The sequence below is a fragment of the Leuciscus leuciscus genome (genome assembly GCF_965113295.1).
Source record: "Leuciscus leuciscus genome assembly, chromosome: 21".
Lineage (NCBI taxonomy): Eukaryota > Metazoa > Chordata > Actinopteri > Cypriniformes > Leuciscidae > Leuciscus > Leuciscus leuciscus.
Window position 1 is genome coordinate 19,596,281 of NC_138745.1, and position 25,853 is coordinate 19,622,133.

Genomic DNA, 25,853 nt, shown 5'->3' on the forward strand with positions numbered 1-25,853 from the left:
TTAATGTTTTTGTGTTATTTCGCAAATGGCTCTGTGTAGCTTATACATAAATTGTTAATGATAAACAAAAGTAAAATAAAATAAAAACTATTTTAACCTGTCCTGTAGTCAGAAAAATTGCGTTACAATACCATTCAAAGGTTTGGGGTCGATCAGATATTTTAATGTTTTAAATAAGTCTCTTATGCTCACAAAGGCTGAATTTATTTGATCAAAAAATATTATAATTTAAAATAGTTCTGTTTGTTGCAGCCATGACTCAGCTCAAGTCTTTTAGAACCCAACAACATTATTTGTATTGAAGGAGTTCTAGAACTAAGAACCGCTATTCATGAGTGAATCGTTCAGTCGATTCGTGAACGAATTGTTCAGACCGTTTTGAACAAATACGACCAATTCATTGGAAAGATCCGAGTCAAAAGAATGATTCGTTCACGAATCAGACATATCTAATCTTCAGTAGTTTATCAGATACTTTATCTAACATCATTGTCCCATTAAGATTTAGTATTAAATAAACACTAACGAGGCCGCAACGAATCCTATAAACAGTTAATAGCCTATTCTTATCAAAAGTAACGTTAACACATCTGAAAAGTTGAGTCTGGTCAAACAACTGCGTGATCGAAGTATATAATGTCAACAAACGAAGAAAGTTTACTGTTTAGCTAATTGCTGTTATACTATGTGGAAAATCGAAAATATGTTTTTTAGGCAATTCGGCTAACGTTACCGCCTTGACAACATAACATAACAACAACATATCAAACCATGACAGAGCTGTCCGTGCCCATCCATGAGATGGCAAAACCAGATAAAAACTTAATAAAATAAAAATTTGTACTCGCCTGCCAACTGTTTGATTGGCGAGCTGTTTCATCCGATTAAATTGTTTCTTCATTTTAGTGGCGTCGGCCTCAAAACCCAGTTTTTAAGACGTGGAGAGTGTGTTCGTCGATGCCTCATGAGCCGAAAGATCCTTGAGCACGATGGCGAAGTCGTGTGGATAATTACATTAAAACAGCCCGGTGTTCGGTTAGCTCAAGCAGCTAGAAAACTAGCCGAACGGGAGAGAAAAAAACAGTAGTGTGGAAAAAAGTTAGCTCCGGTGAGTAGCGGTGCTCGTTTCATGTCACTCCGTGTTGCAACTGCTCTCTCACAAGCGGGAGTGAGTGGTGTTTCCACGTATATGCCAGCCCGTGACAACTACGGGAGAGAGTGGAAGTGCACGGCTGCGGGCTGATCACTCCATCCGTGTCGGGTACTGCGTGTGTGTGTGTGTGTGTGTGTGTGTGTGTGTGTGTGTTTCACAGGTCAGATCAGCGCAGCTCCAGGCTGATCATGATGCCATTAATGTGGTCACAGGGGCTGTCCTGAATCCTGCTGCGTTGACTATATAAACATTAAGCTGTCTGTTATGCCCAAAAAGCGTCTCTGTTTGAGACGCAGCATGAAAGACAACGCAGAGTTCAGTGTCCACTCATATTACCAACTGTGATGATGATGACCATACACTCCCTCCCTGAATGGACTGTAGGAATTTACATCATAGCGAATCTCTTACTGTTCAACCAAAACTGTCCTCCTTTTCTGTTTTTAGTGTTAATATATTTATACATATATTACACACACACACACACACACACACACACACACACACACACACACACACACACACACATATATATATATATATATATATATATATATATATATATATATATATATATATATTAGTTGCATCTATTTTAATATTTTAAGTTATATGCTTTGGCAATATTGTAAAAGCAGAAAATCATGCTAATCATTTTTTCTCTCTCTCTCTCTCTCTCTCTCTCTCTCTCTCTCTCTCTCTCTCTCTCTCTCTCTCTCTCTCTCTCTCTCTCTCTCTCTCTCTCTCTCTCTCTATTCACAACGTTGACTCATAGTGAGGCTTGACACCTGATCCAATCCAATCCACAACAGTCATTTTCTAATAATGCGGTCTCATCCTCTAATTATATTTCACAGGCTTCTAAATTACAGATTTAAAGTGATAGAATTTTTTATAATCCTTGACGTCTAATATCTATACATTTGTAACGGGACATTTCCCGTTATCATTGACTTGAGTGATGCAGGGGTGTTATTGTGAGCAATAATATATATAATAAAAAAAAACATTTATAAAATGATTATTCGTGCGATTTGCATCGGCGCAAACATCTGAAGACCAACCAATGTAAATGTTACACATAAATGTGAATTAAAATGACTGTCATGCGCAGTAAGCTCTCCTCGCCACCTCGAGATGTATTATGGGAACGTTTCGTCAGCGGAAATAGATGTAAACATGTGATAGTCAACCGAAGCGCTTGGTGCAGTTCTGTTTATGTTATGTCGCTGTAAAAACCAATATGCTTGTTTCAAATAAATGTGTTTGAAAAATATTTAAAGAATCTGTTGATAATCTTGTCAATTAAATATTGAATCTTTGGCTGTTGCGGTTTTCGAAACCCGGTCAGTTTAGCTAACATTTAACGTTAGCCTTTGCGTTCATACGAATACAGCATGTGTATTAAACGCAGTGTTTTGCAATAATTCTCACGTTGCTTCAAATCTGCAAGTGTTCATGGCATCCAAACAGCCATATACATATTCTGACACTGCTGATGAAGCGGTCAGAGCAACCTGTGACGACGCATCGATATGCAAAAGGTAGCACGGCTTGTACGGCACAGTGATCCGAAATAAAATTATTAAACATAATTTTAGTGTGTTTCTAAATGCTGTGCTTCCCTCATGATATTCTAGCACATTGTTAATGAGCGTCATAGTATCACCAAATAGGCAACATATTGTACTACAGTCGTGGTTGAGCACAATGTTGCAGACATGATTGATTTGATATAATAATGTATGTATTACTTCAAATTCTTTCATTATTTACATATAGGTCAGCAACAGTGCTGTAGTTATACATGTCGAATGCTATTTATGTGTATTAATAACATTTTTATTTATTGAATATAACCGTAAAGTTTTTATTCTGTTTTATAGGTTTGCTACCAGTAAAGGTTACTGGACTGACCTCTACGCTCAGTATTTTGTGAGGCAAGTAGGTGAACGTAAAGCACCTGAGATCAACAGAGGTAAGATTGTTTAAATATCTCCACCTGCTGGTCAATATTTGCAGCTGCGTTTAATCTAATTTGCTTATTATTGTGGTGTAGGTTATTATGGTCGTGTCAAAGGGGTGAATCTCCTTCTTGATGCTTTTCTTGAGAAGACGCAATGTGACTGCCAGGTGGTGAATCTTGGGGCAGGACTGGATACCACTTTTTGGAGATTAAAGGTTGTTGTTTTTTATTATTAATTTCACATTTAACTATTTTGAGATCCAATAATAATAGACTCATTCCACAGACTCATGAAATAAATCATTCTTGATAAGCAATCAAAGAAAAGTATATATTTTTAATGTGTATTCTTAATTCTTAGGATGAAAACATTATGCCGAAAAAGTTCTTTGAAGTTGACTTCCCAACAATTGTTGCTAGAAAAATACACCACATCAAGTAAGGTGTTGTTACTTTTATAATATAATTATTGTTTTTATTTTCAATAATTTGCTTATTGACATTAGCATGAATGATTTTGTAAGCATAGCATGTTCTTTTAGTCATATTCCTCTAGAGGGAGACAGTGTCTCTAATGTGTAGTTTAGGGACCCTCTGTCTAGCTACTGTATGTCCACCCTCCAAAGCAATGGTTTGATGTTTATCCATCATCATTTTTGTATTAAATGTATCGGTCCTTTGGTGCTCTTTATTATTTTAAAGTATCCCACCTGAATTAATACTGTTCAATTGCTGTTATGCATATGAATTACTATTCATGTGCGGAGGATGTTTTGTCATGGGTGATTTGATGTTTTTCAGTGGTCAGTGGAGACTGCTGTACGTACAGCTGTGCAACTTACACATTTAGCCAACTCTTATCCAAAGTGACTTACAATAGACTGGTGCAGTTATGGCATCAATGGCTTTTTTTCAATTTTATGAGTAAAATAGGGTCTGTGGTTAATATAACTTGACAATATTTTGATGTTTTGTTCAACTGCACACACTCACACCCCAATCGTTCTTATCTAGTTACTCATTAAAAACATAAATTTTCAAAAATAAACAAAATTCGCTTTTTCGGTATGGGTGTGTGTAATTTACTTTGTAAAACAAAATATTGTCAAGCTATGTTTACCACAGACCTTATTTTGTAAAAATATATTGCATAAAATTGAAAAACAAATGCAAAATTATCAGAATAGCAAACAGCGTGGTCACGGATATAATAAGTGAAATAATAAGCGCAAATCAAAAAATTTAAAATGCAATTTAAAAATAACAAGCATGAATCTAAACATTAAACACTTAAAATTATTTTGCTCAAAACTGAAAAATGAATACAAATCACACACAAAATGTTGTTTCCTTGTTTATATTAGTTTTTTGTGCTCTCTGAAATGTTCTGCTCATATTAAAAATGTTTGTATGCTTATGCTATTCCCTTTCGAGACACTTAAGGAAACTCCTTCACCAAAAATACTGAAGACTGATTGAATCACACTATTGCTACTGCAATAGCCGCGCCCCTTCAGTAGATCACCTCGGGCGGTGTTTTGCAGAGTGCGAGCTCAATGCAATCCAGTGTAGCAGTCGAGAGCTTCCCTGTCCCCCGGGCCGTGGGATAGACGTCAGAGACGTCTGCCTGCGGCCAGTTTACAGCCCTCGCCACAGCAGAGGCCGCTGCAACCCCTGTCAGACTGCTTGAGCACGTGGCCAGAGCTGCCAGCAGTGTCAGACTGGGTTATCAATATTATAAAGATGGCTATTCACTTAGGTTTGCACGCAGACTGCCCTGCTTCAGCGATGTGATTGAGTCAGAGGTATCAAAGTAGGATGCTCCTATGCTTTGTGCAGAGATCCAGACTCTCCTGACCAAGCAGGCAGTAGAAGTGGTATCTTCGGAGCAATGTCAGTGTGGTCTGTACAGCCACTTCCGAAAAAGGATGGCGACTTGCGTCCGATTTTGGACTTAAAGGGATACTTCACCTCTGGAAAGATGAATGTGTATTTAAAATAGGTCATTTATGTAGAAGAAATATGAAATTATTTTTGAATTTGGAGCTTTCTAGACTGAGAAAAGCCAGAAAATGTATTTTTGGCTTATGTGGATGAAAGACAACAACTCCCAGAATGCACTTGCTTCGCTGAACTAGGAGGCCACGCCTGTTGAGAGTGCAGTTGAAAACAAGGCGGCTAGGCTACTAGTGAGACTCCGTGATGAGTTTGCCCGGTATTTTGAGATCGCCCAAAATGTCCGGGATTCGGCTTTTGCGTTCTACAGTCGCCATTCATTATGTTTACTGTGGCGAGCAGGACGAGACTGAGGGCCGCGGGAGAACGGCGCAAGGCCGGTGGCGTCATTACTGAGATGCGCCGATCTCGTATCTCTCACGGAGGAGCGGGAATTTTCTTAGCAATGTTAAAACGCACATCGACCGATCACTTGTTTAGCATTCACGTAAACGCTACATTCAGATTCACCAATCGGAATGAATTCAGTTAGATTGAAACAAAAGGTGTGCATGTAAACAATGAATGGCGACTGCAGAAAGCAAAAGCTGAATCGACGGCCGGACATGTCCGGGAAAAAAGAGGATGGTAACCCCTAATACTCAGCTTTCTCCTACTACTCAGTTTTCTCCATAGAACAAGAGCCTGCTAGCTTAGCTTCCAAAGAAAGACGGCTGATACTGTGTACATTCTGTGAGTGAGATCCCACCCTCTATGGGCGGGCTGAAAACATGCGGGACAGCCCCTCCTACTGGCTGTAGTCTTTAGCCCCTGGCCAAAAAATCCTCCGATGACGCAAAATGACGATTTTTGCGTCATCGGAGGATTTTTTCCAGACAAAAAATATATAAATCTCTCATCTCAGGGAGAAATGAGTGTAGAAAGCACGGTAATTCGAAAATACTACAGGTTTTCTACTAATACAAAGCTTAATGCTAAATCCTGAAGTATCCCTTTAAGGTCGCGGAATCGAGCCCTAGCCAAGCGCCCGTTGAAGATGACCACTGTAAAGCAGATCCTCCACTGGTTTATAGCGGTGGAACTGAAGGACGCTTACTTTCACATCCAGATAGCCCCTCATCACAGGCGCTATCTGAGATTCATGTTCAAAGGAGACGCATACCAGTTCAAAGTCCTGCCATTTGGGCTGGCTCTGGCTCCACGCACATTCACAAAGTGTGTGAATGCAGTGCTTTCCCCCTTGAGACTCAGTGGGATGCACATTGTAAATTATCTTGATGGTTCCTCTGAAGTAATTTCAGAGACTGCTAGGGCTAATGGCAGCTGCAGCCTCAGTTTGCCACTTGACTTTGTTTTACATGAGGCCACTGCAACTTTGGCTGAAAGATCGCGTTCTGTGGAGAGTGTGGAAAGTGGGGAGAATGTACGTTGTGGTAACGCAGGGGATCAGCATGGGCACAGAGTGGTCAGATGGAAGGTGGTCACTACGCATACATCGTTAATCAGCTGGACAGCCCTGGCAGGCCGACGTTTGGCACTTGGATGAGCGCCCAGAAGCGATGGCATATAAACTGCCTGGAATTGAGGGCTGTTCATCTGGCTCTGCGGGAATTTCTGCCATTCGCGAGAGACAGTCATGTTCTCATTCGAACGGACAATACGGCGGTGGTGGCGTACATCAATCGCCAGGGAGTTGTGCGTCGGCGTCCCCTCAGAGGCTGACAGAGCGCTTCCTCTTATGGGCGGACCAGCGATTCCTCTTGATACGGGCAGTTCATGTGCCAGGCAGGCTGAACTGCGGGGCGGACATGCTGTCCAGAGAGGGCGTTGTTCACAGGAAGTTGAAGCTGCACCAACAGACGTTGCGCTTGATATGGAGTGTCTTTGACAAAGCGGAAGTCGACCTCTTTTCCACAGAGGAGAATGCCCACTACTGCCCTCTGTTATTGTCTCTGACAAACGCTCCCTTGGCTGGGGATGCATTGTCGAGCCACTGGCCCAGGAAGAGAAAATATGCTTTCCCTCCAGTGAAGACAATGCCGCTAGTGTAACGTCAGAAACGATTTAGGTGCAATTTAAGTGAACTTGGAGACTTATTCGGGGTGACTGGAGGAGAGAGGTGTTTCGAGCGGCGAATCTGTTGCGTCAGAGGAAAAGCTACGAAGACCATCGAAAACAGCCGATGAAGCAAGGAAGAAAAGAAAGTTTGCACTGAAAGCTGATCGCGTGTACAAGAGAATAAAAAAGCACTCATCCTAAAAGAATCACGATGAGAGGAGTGTCGAATCACATAAGTGTCTTCTGAAAAAAGAGAGTTCCGAGTGAAAGGACAAAAAGATCGAAAAGCATGTCAGTGACGAGTCAACCCAAGACATAATCTGAACCTGATCTAATCTGAATTTGTGGCTAATTTGAACCTAAACTGCCAAGCTAACTATCTTAAGTCAAAGATAGTCAACAGATTTTAAAAGACTTTTTGAACTTAACAAGTGTATTCTATGACAAGGAATGTTTCAGTAACTCGGTATGTATTTTAATAACGTTAAAATGGTGTAATATTTAAAGGTATAGCGGAGGATGTTTTACTTCCTGGTGGGTAGTCTAAACTATTGGTCCTCCTAATTGTCAATCATTCTGGTGAATCAATCAAACTTTTCAAAAAGTGGAGAGGGCGGGTCTTATCTAAAATTTGGAAAGATCCTCCGCTATACCTTTAAGAATTTATGTATTTGTCCATGTCTTTCGAGTGCAGTGTGCTTGCCGCTAGAGCCCGCCCACATGCTCTTCTGATTGGCTGTGATCTTTGATTGATTTTGTCGTATTTCGTAGTCACGTCTTGCAGGAATAATAACGCATCATGTGTGGTTAGGACATGGTGTAAAGCAGACGATGAATCTACTTTTAGTTGATGTGATCCTAGTGATCTGAGTGATCTGTTGGGTTTATATTCAGTGAGCATATCTGCAATGTATTGAGGTCCTAGCCAGGCCAGGGTTCCTCAAACTCGGTCCTGGAGGGCCACTGTCCTGCACAGTTTAGCTCCAACCCTGATCAAACACACCTAGCTGTGAGTTTCTAGTGATCCTGAAGACACTGATTAGCTTGCTCAGGTGTGTTTGATCAGTGTTGGAGCTAAACTCTGCAGGACAGCGGCCCTCCAGGACCGAGTTTGAGGAACCCTGTCCTAGGCCATTGAATGATTTATATACCAGTAATAATACTTTAAAATCAGTCCTAAATGTAACTGGGAGCCAGTGTACAGACCTGAGGACTGGTGTGATATGTTCATATTTTCTGGTTCTGCTCAGAATCCTGGCGGCAGCGTTCTCTATGAGCTGCGACTGTCTTATGATCTTTTTGGGAAGGCCAGTGATGAGTCCATTACAATAATCCAATAGTTACAATAGTTGTTAGACCCCTAGCGTCAAGTTATGCGTTCACCTTTGAGAACTTCATCTTTGTTTCCAAACGCAATGACTTCAGTTTTGTCTTTGTTTAGCTGAAGAAAGTTTTGGCACATCCAACTGTTGACTTCATCAATGCATTGGCACAGGGAGTCAATGGGGCTGTAGTCGTTAGGTGATAGGGCTAAGTAGATCTGTGTGTTGTCTGCATAGCTGTGGTAAGCAATTTGGTTCTTTCTCATTATTTGGCTCATTGGGAGCATATACAGGTTGAACAGGAGTGGCGCAAGAATTGAGCCTTGAGGGACTCTGCATATCATGGATGTCCACTCAGACTTATGGTCTCCTATACTCCTATAATAACCTCTCCCATCTAAGTATGACCTGAACCATTTTAGGACTATCCCAGAAAGCCCGACCACGATCGAACAGTGGAAACATAAAAACATACTCCGTCATTTTGTTCATTCAGGACATCATTCAAACTGCAAAGTGTTTACTTATGTGTAAACTGTGTGTAGTGAGTGTGTACACTCGCAATAAAACAAAATTTTGTGCTTTTGTCAAACTGTAAACTCTTGTCAAACTGTAACCTACAACTGTCACCCAACCGAAATCACACACACACTGTTTAAAAGCAAAAAATATTTATCCAACCCCATTTAAAAACAGTCTTTCGGTGCCATCTTTTGGACAGTCATAATATTGCATTGGTTTTCATTTCTTGTCCTCAAACAGAGGACTAATCTGTTTATCTTGAAGTTACAAGTTCTAGATTGATTAAAAAAGAAAATCAAATGTGTTTTTAATCGTAGTTATACAGAAATAAATTATTTATAATTCAGATGAGAATAAAGTTAGTGTTAATTAAAATTAAGGAAAACAAATATATTGATCTGAAATATAGCAAATTAATTTAATATTTGGGGGTGGGGGGGGGGGGGGTTGTCAGTCTCTCTACTGTAGCAAAAAGAGTGTGTGTGTTGTTTAAGTTGGTGTTTATAACATTTGAGAAGAAGGTCTATCTAGCTTTGCCTAGTTCCATATTGAAAGCATGAAGGCTGTCTTTGTAGATGTTATAATGGACTATAAGTTTTGTCTTCCGCCACATGCGCTCTGCTTTTCTGCATTGTCTTTTCATATTTTGCACTGCTGTTGAGTTTCTCCAAGGTGCTTTTAGTCTGCCACTCTTCTTCCTGACTTTCACAGGAGCAATATCATCAATTACACTTCTAACTTTTGAGTTAAAAGAATCAAGGAGAAAATCAACAGAGTCTGCAGATATGCTTGGTGTTAAGGATATAGCCTTCATAAATAGTACACTAGTGTTCTCATTTAAGCATCTCTTCTTGACAGACACAGATCTAGCTTCAATGGCAGGAGAGATCAATATATCAAAGAAAATACAGAAATGATCAGACAGTGCTACATCCTTAATAACAAATCGATGAAATGTTTAGACCCTTACTAATAAGTCAATCTAGAGTTTGTCCACGATTGTGTGTGGGTTCATGTACATGCTGAGTCAGATCAAAAGTTTTTAAAACAGTTTTGATTTCTTTTGCCATATTGTTTTCTGCATTATCTATGTGAATGTTAAAATCTCCAGCAATGGCAAAACAGTCAAACTCTGAGGTAATTGTTGATAACAGTTCTGTAAAGTCCTCAGCAAAGGCTGGAGAGTATTTTGGAGGCCTGTAAATAATAAGTAAAATGCGTGGAGCACCTTTTAACACAATACCCAGATATTCGAAAGATGGGTAATTTCTCAAATGATATTTGCTTACATTGATAGACATCTTTAAAAAGAGCAGATACACCCCCACCTCTTATACCTGCTCTGTAGACACTTATAAAAGTAAAGTTAGGAGGGGATGTTTCATTGAGGATTGTTGCACTGCAGCTGACCCGACACATATCACTGAGAGCTGGTATCAGTTGTTTTTGGTTCACCTCGAGCAGATGGGGGAGGGTGTGGGCCCTGGCGTTGTGGCAGAGGCCGAAGAGCTCTCACAGGAGGAGGGGGAGGGCGAGCTGGGCCCGCAGGCTTTGGTGTTTGCAGGGCCTGACGTTTTTTGGTTGATATCTGAGGGCTCGCAGCAAAAGAGTTTGGTTCCAGCATACACCAGTTCTTCCATTTTCTCTGAGAAGCACAGAAGTGGAGATGCTGGAGAGGATAATGTGTCTGGTGAGAGGGCTGTTGCTCTGGTGTTATCGGAGGCTGTGATATGTTGTCCTGGTTTTCTTGGCTATTTTTCAGGAAGTCGTCCTTGGGTGCAGAATCTTGGAGCAGTTCTAATATGTCACAGTCTGTCTGTGGTGAGCTCTGTGGGCAGGGCTCAGCTGAGATTGTGTCCGTGAGCAGAGGCTGTTGTGGCTGCATGGTGTTATCATTGTCCTTGTGTGATATGTCAACCGCATGTCCATTCAGATGCTGAAGTGAAGTCCTGTGGTCATTCATACTGTGTCAAGGTGTGTGTGTGCCGTTCAGATTGAGTGGATTGGCTCACACTGCAGAAGGATGATGGAGGGAGAAGTAGATATTGTCGTTTAGCATTAGCACTCTTGAGCCAAGTTTGTTTGGGTGATGGCCATCCTGTTGAAACAGTTGTCTCTGACTCCAGAAAAGATTGAAGTTGTCTATGAAGTTCACTCCTTTTACATTGCAGGTTTTTTGCAGCCATGTATTAAGCCCAAGCAACCGTGAAAACCTGTTTGTTCCTTTTGCTGGGAGTGGTCCACTGATGAATGTCTGAACTTTTAGTTTTTTAATTGTTTCAAAAAGTTAATTGAAATCCTTCTTAAGGAGTTCTGACTGCTCATTATGAATATCATTCTTCCCCACATGAATAAGTCGATTTGCAATCTTATGTTTCAACAGAATGTTTTGAAGTTCCCTGTTTACATCAGAAGTTGTTGCTTGTGGAAGGCAGCATGTAGTTGTATCCCTGCTGCTAATATTTCTGATTATGGAGTCCCCCACTATCAGAGTCCTGTGCTCGGCTGCGCTCTGAGCTGAGTGCCGCTGTCTGCTCGACCTTGAGCGCCAGTTAGAATCAGTGTTAGCTACTGGCTGATTCGATCTTTGTTTGATCACATTCATCACGTTTGGGGATTCCACATCTACATTCATTAATACTTCAAATCTGTTCTCAAGATGTATAGGCGGTGGTAGGAAACCAGTGTTTGCAATCCTTGTCAGAGCAGTATCTGGGGTAGAGGATGCTACTGTGGAAATATTTGATGCTCGTGACAATCTGATTTCTCGAGTGCCTTTGGGTCTCGCTCCCTGTTTGTGCCATCGATTTGTATGTTGATCAGTTACGGCTTGTTTCTCTACACTCAGTATGGCCTGTCGAGGAGCACGAGATTCATGGGACTCACCGGCTGTATGCTGAGGGCGTCCATGATGAAGCTCTGTTGTGTGTTCCGGTTTGGTGGTCCCGCAAGTAACTTTGTTTCAAGAACTGCAATCCTTTGTGGAAGTCTGTGGCAGTTTGTGCAGCAAGTAGATTCTTGAACCAGAAGAGGCATTTTCTCTCTTATCCTTTTGAATGTAGGCAGTTGTGTTTTCCTTTCCCCGGAATGTAAGCTGATGGCTTTATGTGGGAGGCTGGTCGGATAAAAGAATTCTGCTTTTTTATAGTAATCCAAGCTTTGTCGTTTGATTTGCTGATTTGCCGAAGTTAAAATTAGGTGATAAAAGGTGAAGATAAAATATAAAAGCGATAGAGCAAAGCGCGGAGCAATAAGCAAGAGCAATATACAATTATGTATGTATAGTACATAATTCCTTTCTAAGAAAAGCTTTTGAATAACTGTTTGAATTTTCCTTGCTTTTATTTTGTGATTATTTGTATTCCTCTCTATTTAAAGCACTTTGAATTGCCATAGTGTATAAAATGTGCTTTATAAATAAACTTGCCTTGCCTTACTTCAAACGTCACAACTACCAAAACAATGTGTCTACACCAGACACGAGTGGTGCAACAAAAGCACATAGAAACCATTGTAACCAGTGATGCTGCTGTCTACACTGGATGCGACGTGACAAATTTTTTTTTACTCTAGCGCTCCTCCTCTCCATCTCTCGCTCATTACAGACTAACGATTTGAGGGGAGTGGTTAAGCGTTTCCCAACCCAAGTCCTCAAACCTACGTCAAGGTTTGGGAAGGGACGCCATTCCAGACCGCCATTCCAGACCGGTAGAGAAGGGACGCCATTCCAGACCGGAAGTAACTTTTCAGACTTTGAAAAAGTTACGACGATTACGACGGCAAACAATTTTTTTCTGTGTTTTAACTTGCACGGATTAATTGTTCACCACAAGACTAGTAATATGCGCTAACAAAGTAAATAGGGTCAATTTTTATTTCAGTTGGACTTTAAAGCGCAGAAAATAGAAAATATGACGATGCATATCTCGCCCTCAGATTCACCAGAACAACACAGTGTGTTGTGGCCCTCAAAATATTTGCTTCTGAGAATCTTTATGTGGGTGCATGTAGGTGGGTGGGGCTTGAAAATATTTTCCTCTACAAAAGGGGGTGCCAGCAGAAAGAGTTTGGGAATCACTGCAATAGAGAAACATAAGTACAAACAAAATTCATAGTGTACAATGCCAGGTTTATTAGAAAACTAAACTAGGAAACAAGCTAGACCAGAGGTGAAATGCAAAGAAGAGGAAGATTTTTATGTCTGTGTAAAGTGCCTTGGGATAAGAGTGTTAGTGTCATATAGTACATAAATACACAAGCTGTGTACAGAGGGAATTACGTAATACAACACAATCCCGACCCTCAGTGCATTAGATAACAGAATACCAAAGTGTCATCTGCAAACAAATGATACTAGACCTTTTCTCTCAACATTTTTTTGCAGTTGCCTGTAACTAACTGGTGTGGTATAAAGTCTGTTCCCCTCAAGTTTAAACAAAAAGTGTCCAAATTGTTTGAGTAATATTTGTATATTTTTGAGACTACTCTATAATATAACAGAGAGAGATGCTAAAGGCCTATATATTGTCATCATTATCTTCAGTTCATGCCTGCCTTTGTTGATTTTCCCGCCACAATCTATCACCATGGACACTAACACCATTTATCACAGCTGTTCGTCCTTAGTCAATCATCACCGTGTATTTAAGTTCCTCCCTCAGTTCTGTTGTTTATTGGTTGTTGTTTGTGTCAGTGTTTGACACTCTGTTATGCCAGTTTCCTGCTATCTGATTAAACTTCATACATATTTGTTAATACTTCGTGTGAATATGTGCAGAACAGTTTTCAGAGTTCAAACTTGTATTTTTCATGTGGACTTTCTGCAAGTTGTTTGATGATATGAATGACTTTGATGATAGAAATCTGAAAACTGATAATGATCACTGAGATAAAAGTCCTGTTTTCAAGTAAATGATTAACTGAAGTCTATCTATCTATCTATCTATCTATCTATCTATCTATCTATCTATCTATCTATCTATCTATCTATCTATCTATCTATCTATCTATCTATCTATCTCTCTATCTATCTATCTATCTATCTATCTATCTATTTATTACAGGACAAAACCTCCACTATCAAAACCTTTGATTGAGACGCACTCCACTGATTCACTCCTTCTAGGTATTAAAATCGAATTATGATGTCACAGAGAATTTTACTTTACTATTGTGTGGTGATCTTTTCCACTGTAACCTCTCATCTGTTCAACTTTGTCTTTTTGACAGATGGTCATAGCCTGGACTCGGACAGATATTGTATTATCAGTGCTGATCTAAGAGACCTCCCAACTTTAGAAGACAAACTAAAAAAGTTCCAGATAAATCCAGAGTACGTACTGTAATATCACAACCTTGGCTGAGTTAAAAAAAAAAATCAAAAAAAAAAAATCAGTGTTACTATTACACTGCATATTTGTGATGTCTTATCAACTTTCAAGATTAGATAGGAATGGCAGTTATAACATCAGGACGAGCCTCTCTTATCTTTGTCGGTCTGAAAGGTTCACATGTTTAATTCTTTGCCTCGGTCACATGCGAGAGTTGTATAATGTTGAGACTAAAATTAACAGCTGGTGGAACGTTGTGTATCAAAACAATAGGATTTTGAGATATAATTTGACTTACTAGAAAGTGACCCTCACAATTCTGTGCATCCTACATAGGGTTGATCCATCCTGTTTGGCCTCCCAATAGGATTTGCACGCATCTGTTTTTTTGTTTTCGTGCATCTGTTGATGCCCCTGATGACAATAGTACACTTGGGAGCATTTAGAGTTTCCTTAGATGCGTCAAAAAGTACACATTTTCTTTGATGCGATCTGATGAGACCCGAAGGAAGCCACCGTTCTAGAAGGTGTATGACATCAATGGCATCATTTCCAAGGTCTCTTACCTTGAGTTGTTTTGTTTTTTTTGCTTGTTTTTTTTGCAACTTCCTTTTCAGTCCACCCTAACGTGGCGTCTTGACGTTTACCAACTTGCCTGCAAATCCCATCAGTGTCTCACTTGCTAAGTGAAAAAAAAAAAAAGTCTGGAAAATCTATTGTCATAGCATGCGAACCACTCTTCCAAAACCGTGATTTCCTGCTTTGTACTTTTAGATATTACCTTAATGATTCGGCTTCGAGGAACAAACTTCTTGTTTAATGCATGAGCTGATTAAATTGTGATGTTCTCGATAGAAACAAATGCAGCCTGTCTTGAATTCATAAAAAATTAAATTTTTAACTTTTTTTCCTACTGCAGAAATATAATTTGGTAACACTCAAAAATAAGATTCAGTTTATTGACATTTGTTAATGCATTGGGTATATAATCAACTAACAATTTTTTTATACACTACCATTAAAAAATGTGGGGTCTGTATGATTTTTTTTATACACTACCATTAAAAAATTTGGGGTCTGTATGATTTTTTTTATGTTTTTGAAAGAAGTCTCTTATGCTCACCAGGTCTGCATTTATTTAATCAAAAATACAGTTTAAAAAAAACAGCAATATTGTAAAATAACTGTTTTCTGTTTTAACACATTTTAAAATTGTATTTATTCCAGTGATTGCAAAGCTAAATTATCAGCATCATTACTCCAGTCTTCAGTGTCACATGATCCTTCTAATCATTCTAATATGTTGATTTGGTGCTTATTGAAAACAGCTGTTCTGTGGAACAATTTTGTGGAAACTGATGAATAGAATGTTCAAAAGAACATCTTTTACTTTATATTAATCTTTTGTAACATTACGGGTTCTTCTCAAACAGAAGGCTGCGTTCTAGTACGGCTGCACATCTCGGCTGCCGCTGAAGGCCAACTCCATTTGAAGGAACCTTGGAAGGCAGCCTTTGTTTTGCGCCCTTCATTCAGCTAATTTTGAAGGATGCATCAAGTATATCCTTTGCATCCTTCAGTCACCCACAATCCTTTGCACACATTCCAATTCACGGAAAAAGAACTGATGGAAAGCGAGTTGGCCCTGAGTTCAAAATAATGTTTTCAGAGATAAAGGCATACATGTTATCTTTTGTCTTGGTGTAAATTATTCACTTAACGACACTAAACTGCCAATAATGTAAGCCACTGGGAGACCGCAAGATGGTTGTCATTCACTGCGTTGCATTATTAGAAAGTCAGTTAATACAAAGCTTTTTCATACAAAGTATTTTTCCAAAAGTAAGTTTTAATAGTATTTTCATGCCGTGACCGTGCAGGTGTAAGCCTTGCACACTGACTAGACCGTCTCATTCTAGCGTTTATTGCGGAGGAGAACTCTAGCCTACAAGCCTTCGATGGACTGGACTAGGAAGAACACACATTCAGCATCACTAGGATCCAGCCTTCTGTTTGAGCAGCACCCTATAAATATCTTTACTATCGCTTTTGATCAATTTAATGCATCTTTACAACTTAAAATGGTAAAATGCCTCAGTATGTATGTAGACAGTAACATTATCCTAGATTAATAAATGTTGTAAAAGTACTGCTGTTCATTGTTAGTTTATGGTAATTTTTTAATGTTATCGAATTGTAAAATGTTACCCATAGTTCACAGTTAAATTCAGCCTCTATTTAGAGGAAGCTTAGTCATAGGATGGGTGTTATAAAGAAACTCTTCCCAACCATTGATATGAGCTGAAGGATTATGCTTAATAACAGTATTCCTACTTCTGTCCACCCAGGTTGCCCACTCTTTTTCTGTCTGAATGTGTACTGGTGTACATGACCCCTGAACAGTCCTCTAAACTGGTGCACTGGGTGGCAGACACCTTCCCTACGGCCATGTTCATTAATTACGAACAGGTGAGTTAATGTCATAAGATGCCTCGTTATAACAATCCTCATTTAGATTTTTGAAAATTCAAAATGTTCAGTTGATCTTGGTTGAACAGGGTGTCTGCAGGGCTTAAAACGGTCTTTAAAAAGTCTCAATTCACAAATGAAGGCCTTAAAGGGATACTTTACCGTTTTTTCATATTAAACTATGTTATTCCCTTAACTAAGACGAGTTGATACATACCTCTCTCGTCTCAGTGCGTGCACTAAATCCCTCTGTCTTGCGGCGAAACTTTGTTAGCCCAGTTCATTTAATATGGGCCAAGCAGAGAAGCTACCAAACACCTCCACGTTTTCCCTATTTAAATACAGTTACTCGCGAAGTGTAACTCGACCTAGAACGGTGACACAAAACAAAACGTTGCGCTTTTCTAAGCGTGTAAAATGGATAACTATTTTGTATGGCGGAATACCATAGCAAGTGCTTGTAAGCACTTCGACTTGGCGCAGTAATATCTTCACTCGTGAAAAATCCTCTCACCGGCCCCCGCTCCCTCTAGTGAAGATATTACTGCGCCAAGTCGAAGTGCTTACAAGCACTTGCTATGGTATTCTGCCATACAAAATAGTTATCCATTTTACACGCTTAGAAAAGCGCAACGTTTTGTTTTGTGTCACCGTCCTAGGTTGAGTTACACTTCGCGAGTAACTGTATTTAAATAGGGAAAACGTGGAGGTGTTTGGTAGCTTCTCTGCTTGGCCCATATTAAATGAACTGGGCTAACAAAGTTTCGCCGCAAGACAGAGGGATTTAGTGCACGCACTGAGACGAGAGAGGTATGTATCAACTCGTCTTAGTTAAGGGAATAACATAGTTTAATATGAAAAAACGGTAAAGTATCCCTTTAAAAAGGTCTTAAATCAGCAGAAATTCTTAATTTCAAAAAGCATTAAGGCATTAAATGTTGCATGCATTGCAAAAAATAAATAAAATGAATATCTTCCTCTGTAATTTTGTCATTTTTTCCAATTTAAACATCTAAACATCTTTAAATCAAGATACATTTATTTGAGTAATAATATTTGTTCTTGTTTTAATCATAAACTCCCTTTATTTTGATAAATTTCACAGAAAACAAGACTTCTTAAATGTCATTTTTATCTCCAGTCAATGCATCTTGATTTGCATTGGAAAACAAGACAAAAATACTGATAAAGAACATTACATTTTTGCTGAGTGATCAGAAGGTACAGTAAAAGTTATTTCCATATACTAATGTTTGAAAACAGAGGCATTCCAGATACTTTTTTGGTAAAATGAATGAAAAAGTAATGGATATCTGTTGCAGATACAACTCATGTGTTTCTCCCTATGCATTTACATTTAGAGAACATATTAACGTATTGTATTCATTCCTTAAAGTTTCTTTACTTGGTCTTAAAAACCTCTTCAATTTACCTTCATAAAACCTACAGAAACCTTATAGAATTTGATGAGAAATGTTTGAATTCATACTGTGATCACAGATTGCTTTTTTTATTTCTGCAAATGTGAGCACAGTTTAAGACATTGTTTATCCAGATGCTTTTATCCAAAGTGATTTATATTGCTTTCAAGGTATACTTTTCCATTTTATCAGTTCTTGTTTTCCCTGGGAATCGAACCTATGACCTTGTAATTGCTAGCGCCATGCCATTCTCTACTGTTTGAGCTACAGAAAACCATGTAAATGTAAAAACATAAACTAAAGAGTAGTTGTGAGCTCTTGCTAACTGTCCAAATCTTTTAAGGTGAACATGAATGATCGCTTCGGGCACATCATGATTGAAAATCTGCAGAGACGGCAGTGCAATCTGGCTGGGGTGGACCTGTGTCAGTCTTTGGACTCTCAAGTATGACGCTCTCACATTTTAGGACTGGCATTAACTTTGTAGCTCTTTACTCATAATGTCCTTCTAAGAAATGGTACAGCAGGAGCTGTCACATTGAATGATTGTTGATTGTTCTTCTCCATACAGTAAAATAGTGTCTTGCTATGTACAATCAAAACATTACACTGGGTGGTAGTGCTTGGAATTCAAAGTTGTTTTCCTGCTCAACATACAATGGGTCATCAAGACTCAGGAAAACAGCGCAGTTAAGCTCAGGTCATTGTGTACTGCAGCCACCCACACTTCAGTCTCACAAAAGCTGTATCAGTGCAAGTCTCTCAAGGTTACCACCACCACGGTGACCTTCGACACCTCAGCATATCTGCTCAGCTTCACAATTAGCTGAATCTTTTTAAATATTTTATTTTCAGCTAACATTTATTTTGAGAAATGGTTTTAGTTTTAGTAACAACAATGTGCGTTTCCACAGAAAGACCGCTTTTTGTCGGCAGGCTGGGAAAGTGTCAACGCACTGGACATGATGACGGTCTACAGCATGCTTCCTCAGGAAGATGTATCTAGGTACTCAAGCCAACACTAATGTACAGTTGTAATCAAGTGTGTATTTATAACTATACAACCTGTGCTGGGAAAGATTGAGATCGGAATCTCTGCAATGGCTTTCTTTTGTTTTACTGTCACAGAATTGAACGCCTGGAGTTTTTAGACGAAAGGGAACTTCTCCAACAGCTTCTACAACACTACTGCATCTGCTGGGCCGTAAAAGATAAGCTCAGTTTAGGTGAGGCTTCCAGTCTACCCAATTAACGTCATTCTAGAGTTTCATGGACAGTTTGACGTCACTTGTAACTAATAGCGGACTTCTCTTTTCAGGCCTCTCTCAAATTGGGTTTTAAACGTCAATGGGGACTTGGTTGTAAAAGTTTCTTTTGAAACAACATGACCAAGAGTCAGAGGACAGGAAAAGGAAGTCATTTATATCTTTATTTCCATTTTTGAGGGCAATAAAAATGGAGACTGCTGGCATAAGTGTCTTTTCTTCTGTTTTACTTGTCTCCTCCTGTCTCTCATGTGACTGTGTCTCACTAAAGTGCCATTAAATTCAGGTCATAGCCATTATTAAACTATTGTGAAACATTCATGAGATCACAAAAAAATAATATTTATTTTACTTATGACTTATATTGTTAGTTGGCTTCAGTATGAATATTCATGAACAGTGATGATGATGATGATGAATAAAGACAATTGAGTGTATAAAGTGATCTTTAAGTGCATGATTTATTGTTGCACTTTAGGACACCTTTATTTTGAAACCATTTTATTTTCCATCTATACCTTGTGTTAACTACTGGATCAAAAAAAAAAAGATTGTAAGCAGCACTCAAAAAAAGTTATGAAATGACTTTTACATAGAGAACACAAATGAAAAATTATATATTTAAATATATTATGAAACTATGTTTGCTTGTTATATTTAAAAAAACAGAATACCAACTATTTAAATTACTTTTCAATGAGTAATGTAACCAGAAATGTCATTATAAATAAATTATATTTTACATTATGCATGCATTAAGTATCTGAATACTATGCAAAATAATATTTATTATTTTAAAAATAACATTTAATACAATATTTTTATTTTTCATTTAAAATGTTGCTTATTTTTATTTATATATTTGATTAAAATGTAGTTATAAAGTTGACTGATATTATGGGTATAGGAAGAATATTAAAACATAAGCACATTTCTTTTCTCTGAAAGCTCATAAGGTGTACATTTTGACATGTATGGTAGGGTAAAATTTCTCTTTAAAAAAATATACATAAATTAATGAATACTTTTATTCAGCAAGGATGCCATCAATTGATAAAAAAATGACAGTAAAGAGAAAGACGTTTATAAAGTTACAAAGGATTTCTGTTTTTAATAAATGCTGTTCTATTGAACTTTCTATTCATCAAAAAGAATCACAGGAACACAAATATATCACGGTTTCCACAAATATATTATTCATGTTTTCAACATGGATAATAATAGGAAATGTTTCTTGAACACCAAATCATATTAATTAAAATAATATATATTAAAATAAATAACAGTTATTTTATATGGTAATAATACTTCACAATTATTTGTGCTGTATCTTTGATTAAATAAATGCAAGCCTTAGTGAGCGTAGAGACTTCTTTGAAAAGTAGTCAATCAAACAGACCCCAAACTTTCGAATGGTTGTGAATGTTTTTCAAACGTCACAAATAATCACCAGGAAGTAGTTTTAGAAAACAAAAGGCGATTAAAAGACACAAAAAAAGGAAATGTTTCCTCTTTAGCCGTCAACGCCAGGCATCCTGCAGTCTTTCTCTGTGTTCATTTTTGTCAGTGAGTCCCTCAAGAGAAACATTAACCCAAAGCGACCTTGTGCTGTTATTTACTGCCGCAGGAACCTTGATTTGATGCAGGAGAATGAGAGCAGATGAAATGCAGATTAAAAAAATAAATAAATGCTGCAGGCCATGCTGAAATGCACAGCAATCTATAATATGCCATTAGATTTGCAAAGTTTGGGAAACTGCATTAACTCTAATCAATTCTGTTGCATAAGACAGTCGAGAAGACCTTGAGTGACATGAGAGTTCGTGGTCTTTTTATTGTCCTCAGTTGTGTAATAGCGTGGTGGATGATAAGCTATATCCTGAACCCGTCACTCCCCCAAACAATGCTCTCCACTGCTGTAATTGTAAAGTGTTTTTCCCAAGCCACCAAGACTGATGACAAAGGAGACTGTGGGCCCGCCTTACCACCACTCCACCCCATCCTCTGTCCACCTTTATCAGTAGAAAGCTGCAGTGTCCGTGTGCACAGAACACCTGAAGCTTCGGACAGACAAAATGACCTCAGTGGAGTCCAAAGCAGATCTCTTTACAGTAGCCACAGGCGATGGAGGGGACAACCATCAGAACACGCAGAAGAAGTCCTTCTTTGAGCACTACATTCAGCCGTGCCTGGCAGAGATCCTCGGCTCCACTCTCTTCATGTTCGTGGGCTGCGTGTCGGTCATGGGGAACGTGGGCATCAGCGGGAGCATCCAGCCCGCACTGGCACATGGACTAGCACTGGCCATAGCAATTGCCATTTTTGGAGAAATCAGGTAACAGCCTTATGTTCTGTGTTCTTGAGTTATGAAATGGCTAGACTTTAAAACAGAGAAAACTAAATAATGTATTATAAAACTGTTGATACTATTTATATTATATGCTTGTTATATTTACAGTATTTAAATTAGATTTCAGTGAGTAAAGAATTTTTTTTCAATATTTTACATAATGCATGCACAATTATGATTACTTTGCAAAATAATATATTTTATTCTTTATTATTTAAAAAAATTAAATACAATTTAATGAATAAAGGATCATTTAATATTTTCATTTTTCATTTACATTTTTTTTTTTTTTTTTATGCTTGATTTTATGATGTCACCATCTTGTTTTCCAGCGGTGGTCACTTCAATCCGGCCGTGTCTGTGTGTGTTTACCTCATCGGAGGAATGGAACTGATGCTCCTGGTGCCATACGTGCTCTCTCAGATGTTAGGTGGAGTGATTGCTGCCGGTCTTGCCAAAGTATGTGTGCAAGCTTCTCTATGGATATTTGTATCTGTGTTTATGACTTATTGCTCCAACTGCTGGAAGCATACAATCTTTTACACTTTTGACAATGCAATATAAACATTCTCTGTTCTTTTTCTTTAGGCTGTCACTTCGGATGAGGCATTTAGAAATGCAACTGGAGCAGCGTTTGATGCCGTTCAGTCCTCTCATGGCGTTGGCTCTGCGACAATGGCAGAGATGATAATGACGCTTTTTTTGACTATAGTTGTCAGCATGGGTGCCGTAAACGGAAGGACCCGAAGTCATCTCGCTCCCTTCTGCATTGGACTCACCGTGACTGCAAATATTTTGGCTGGGTAGGAAACTAACATTTCACACAAAGGCACAAACAAATGAAATAGCCTACTGTAAAGAATACTATGCCACACTAAAATCTAGTCTAGTTTTTTGAGGCCATAAAGAGCATTTGGGTTAAATATTTATTTACAATTGTTTAAACATCTACATCTGCATCTATACCTCGAGTTTCTTTCATATAATATTCTTATATATATCTGATACAGATGAAAGTAGTTTAGAATTCTACTTATACCTGAACTGTGTAGATTACAGTTTTTTTATTCGCTTTGGTACTATTTTTACTACTTTTACTAAGTAAGGTGTACATTTGCAAAACTCCAAACTGATCACACTTGAATCACAGCTAGTCATTCTTTCAAAACCTGATCTCATGCTTTCATTCTACTTAATCACTGTTTCAAAACACAAGATCATTGTGATATGTAATGAGAACGGTTGGTTTAGTCACTGAAACACATGATCTTCTTTCAATTTAGTACTTTTAACAATCAGTTCATTCAATAGCAAACAATGCAAGATACATGTTTCAAATCACCCTTGTTGCTAAAATAATTACAGTAATACAGGCTATGCCACATTAGAAAATACACGTGCATAACCTAACTTATGTAATTGAATACAAAACGTTTGTAATAGTATCTATCAAGTGTGTTATCAAAATGTGTGATGAAGTTATGCAATGGCCATTAGGTTTTGTGCTAGAACAGAGTTTGCTGGCAATATATTAAATGTTCTCACTCTGCCATATGACTGAATCTATACTATGAGTTACAGTAATGTGGCAGTCTCTACCATGGTAATCTGTTACAGTATCACATGGCATACTATCATGTAAAATGTTGTATTTGATGCCATCTGTCTCCCTTCTACTGATGCATCTCTGATCATTTATATAGATGAAACACTTATTTTGTGTAGTGAAAAGAATACTTTGTAATTGAATTGAAAGTATGATGAATTTTCCACTTTGAAACAAGTGTAGCGACTTGTGAGATAACATCTGCTTATAAAAGCGCATGAAACATATGATGACAGTTAGGGGAGATCAGGGAGTTACGGAATAAGATAAAATATTTCAACGTTTCACTGATTAGAGATGAGCTACTGGGTTTGGCGGGTTAAAATCACTATCATACATTAACACCACCCTGAGGGGAGTCAGGGGACAGCAGTACACATTTTTTTAAAGTAAAATCTGATGATGATCACTTTTGATGATCTGTTGTGATATTAGTACTAAGAGTTTTGAAAATGTACTAATTACTTGTGAAAATTACGTCAAAGCAAAAAAAACAAAAAAACCTGTAGTGTTAAAGTACAACGAGTCCAAAGAGTGTTACTGTAACACAACTGTTATACAGTTATACAGACTTTTAGACGTTGTTATTCAAAATGCTGATTTAATAATAAAAAAAACACAAACAGGAAACATATTAATTCAAATCAGCAAATAAAATGGAAAAATAGAGAACAAATACAGTCTAACAACTCTAAACATGTTTTGTTTATGTTTATAATGTTTACATGTTAAAAAAGCTATGTTTTTAGACTATGTTGTTGTATAGTATAATTCTAATATTATAATTTTTATATTATATTTTAAAGTTAATTACATTATAATTATCCATATTATAAAACTTGACTTGGTGGATCCTTATTGCTGAAACTCGCTATAATTTGCTTTAAAAATAATAAATCTAGAAATATTATGGCTTAGCAGACAGGGTTGAGATACTTCTACATTCTGCCAAAAAATTAACTATAGAAATATAATAATTATATAATACTATTAATTACTTCTATTATTACTGATAACAATTAATACTATTTCTACCATTTAAACAACCATAAATATTATATATTTTTTAGATTTTACTTTTTAAAAAATGTGTACTGCTGTCCCCTGACTCCCCTCAGGGTGGTGTTAATGTATGATAGTGATTTTAACCCGCCAAACCCAGTAGCTCATCTCTAATCAGTGAAACGTTGAAATATTTAATCTTATTCCGTAACTCCCTGATCTCCCCTAACTGTCATCATATGTTTCATGCGCTTTTATAAGCAGATGTTATCTCACAAGTCGCTACACTTGTTTCAAAGTGGAAAATGAAGTGCCTTTGAGGAACATGGCAACCAAACAAACAGGATATTTTACAGGAAACAAAGACACCAGGAGCCTTAGAATAATAATGGCAAAAGGAAATATTAATTCCTAACACTAAAATGTGCTGATATGCTGTATTTGGGGTCATTTTTTCAGTTTTGAGAAACTCTGATTTAACTGATTTTGTCTTGCATGTCAAACAGGGGTGGAATATCAGGAGCATGTATGAATCCAGCACGGGCCTTTGGGCCAGCGATAGTGTTCGGTCACTGGACGTACCACTGGATATATTGGGTGGGACCTTTGACTGGTGCTTTGGTCACTGTCAGCCTTGTGAGGTATCCTTGCAACTCACTTTTTCCTTGCACAATGAATGATTTTCGTCATTTAGGAGTATTTTAGTGTATCAGCTTAAACAATATATGATGACACAATATGAAGCCTTTCATATTGAAACAAGAGTTAATATTTGATATGCGTTTTATGTGTTTATAGCATAAAACTTTTCATATTAATATGTGAGTATGAGTATTCTAATCAATTGCTTGATTCATTCTAGGTTGATAATGGGAGACAAGAAGATTCGTGTTATTTTCAAATGATGGAGATGAAGGACCTCTGAGGATCCTGCAATGTTGCAAGCTTTTTAAATTCAAGATTATTTGTAAAGCATTGTATGATATTGTCAAACATTTATATTATTGCAGTTTTCTAAACTTTTCTGTATTCTGATGCTTCATTGTCTTTTTGACAAATGTATTTGTTGTTTTAGTTTTATAGCCTGCCATTATGTATTCTGATGTTTTATGTTAATAAGCATAAAGTCTTTTCTTATATATTGCCTGAATGTATTTCTTCACTTTGCAAAATGTAAATATGTAGCACCTCTATATATATATATATACACACACACACACACACTGACACAAACAATCCTGGGCAAAAAAAATTTAATAAAAATGGGCCAAGGCAAAATATTTAGCGGTCTTTTTATGGTCTTAACCATTTTTATCACTGGTCAGGAAATTGCACAAATTCTGTAGATAAAGTAACTTAGCACAGAATATCCTTCCCCAGCTTGCAGATGGCTTTTTACCAGAAGGAGAGTTACTGTTGTCCCACTCAGTGAA

The 25,853-nt window shown here is 37.9% G+C and overlaps 3 protein-coding genes across 4 annotated transcripts in view; 2 read left to right on the forward strand and 1 right to left on the reverse strand.

The window, feature by feature from the left end:
• The window catches only part of arhgap17a (Rho GTPase activating protein 17a), a 30,830-nt gene extending 29,403 nt beyond the window's left edge, over positions 1-1,427 (reverse strand). The window contains exon 1 of one of the 2 annotated variants that reach the window (XM_082152720.1): positions 849-1,427. In XM_082152720.1, the coding sequence (XP_082008846.1) occupies positions 849-901 (53 nt within the window). In that variant the 5' untranslated portion in view covers positions 902-1,427. The remainder of the gene's footprint in view (positions 1-848) is intronic. The other variant, XM_082152721.1, reaches the window with a different exon arrangement.
• An 878-nt stretch (positions 1,428-2,305) lies between these two features.
• lcmt1 (leucine carboxyl methyltransferase 1) lies at positions 2,306-19,907 on the forward strand. The gene is made up of 11 exons (XM_082152861.1): positions 2,306-2,697; positions 3,040-3,131; positions 3,213-3,334; positions 3,481-3,557; positions 14,041-14,102; positions 14,207-14,309; positions 16,656-16,776; positions 18,541-18,642; positions 19,112-19,203; positions 19,326-19,423; positions 19,516-19,907. The coding sequence occupies exons 1-11, from the start codon at positions 2,612-2,614 to the stop codon at positions 19,536-19,538; spliced, it is 978 nt and encodes a 325-aa protein (XP_082008987.1). The 5' UTR covers positions 2,306-2,611; the 3' UTR covers positions 19,539-19,907.
• A 1,020-nt stretch (positions 19,908-20,927) lies between these two features.
• aqp8a.1 (aquaporin 8a, tandem duplicate 1) lies at positions 20,928-25,559 on the forward strand. The gene is made up of 5 exons (XM_082152872.1): positions 20,928-21,797; positions 22,145-22,271; positions 22,401-22,615; positions 24,927-25,061; positions 25,283-25,559. The coding sequence occupies exons 1-5, from the start codon at positions 21,538-21,540 to the stop codon at positions 25,323-25,325; spliced, it is 780 nt and encodes a 259-aa protein (XP_082008998.1). The 5' UTR covers positions 20,928-21,537; the 3' UTR covers positions 25,326-25,559.
• Positions 25,560-25,853: the final 294 nt, after the last annotated feature.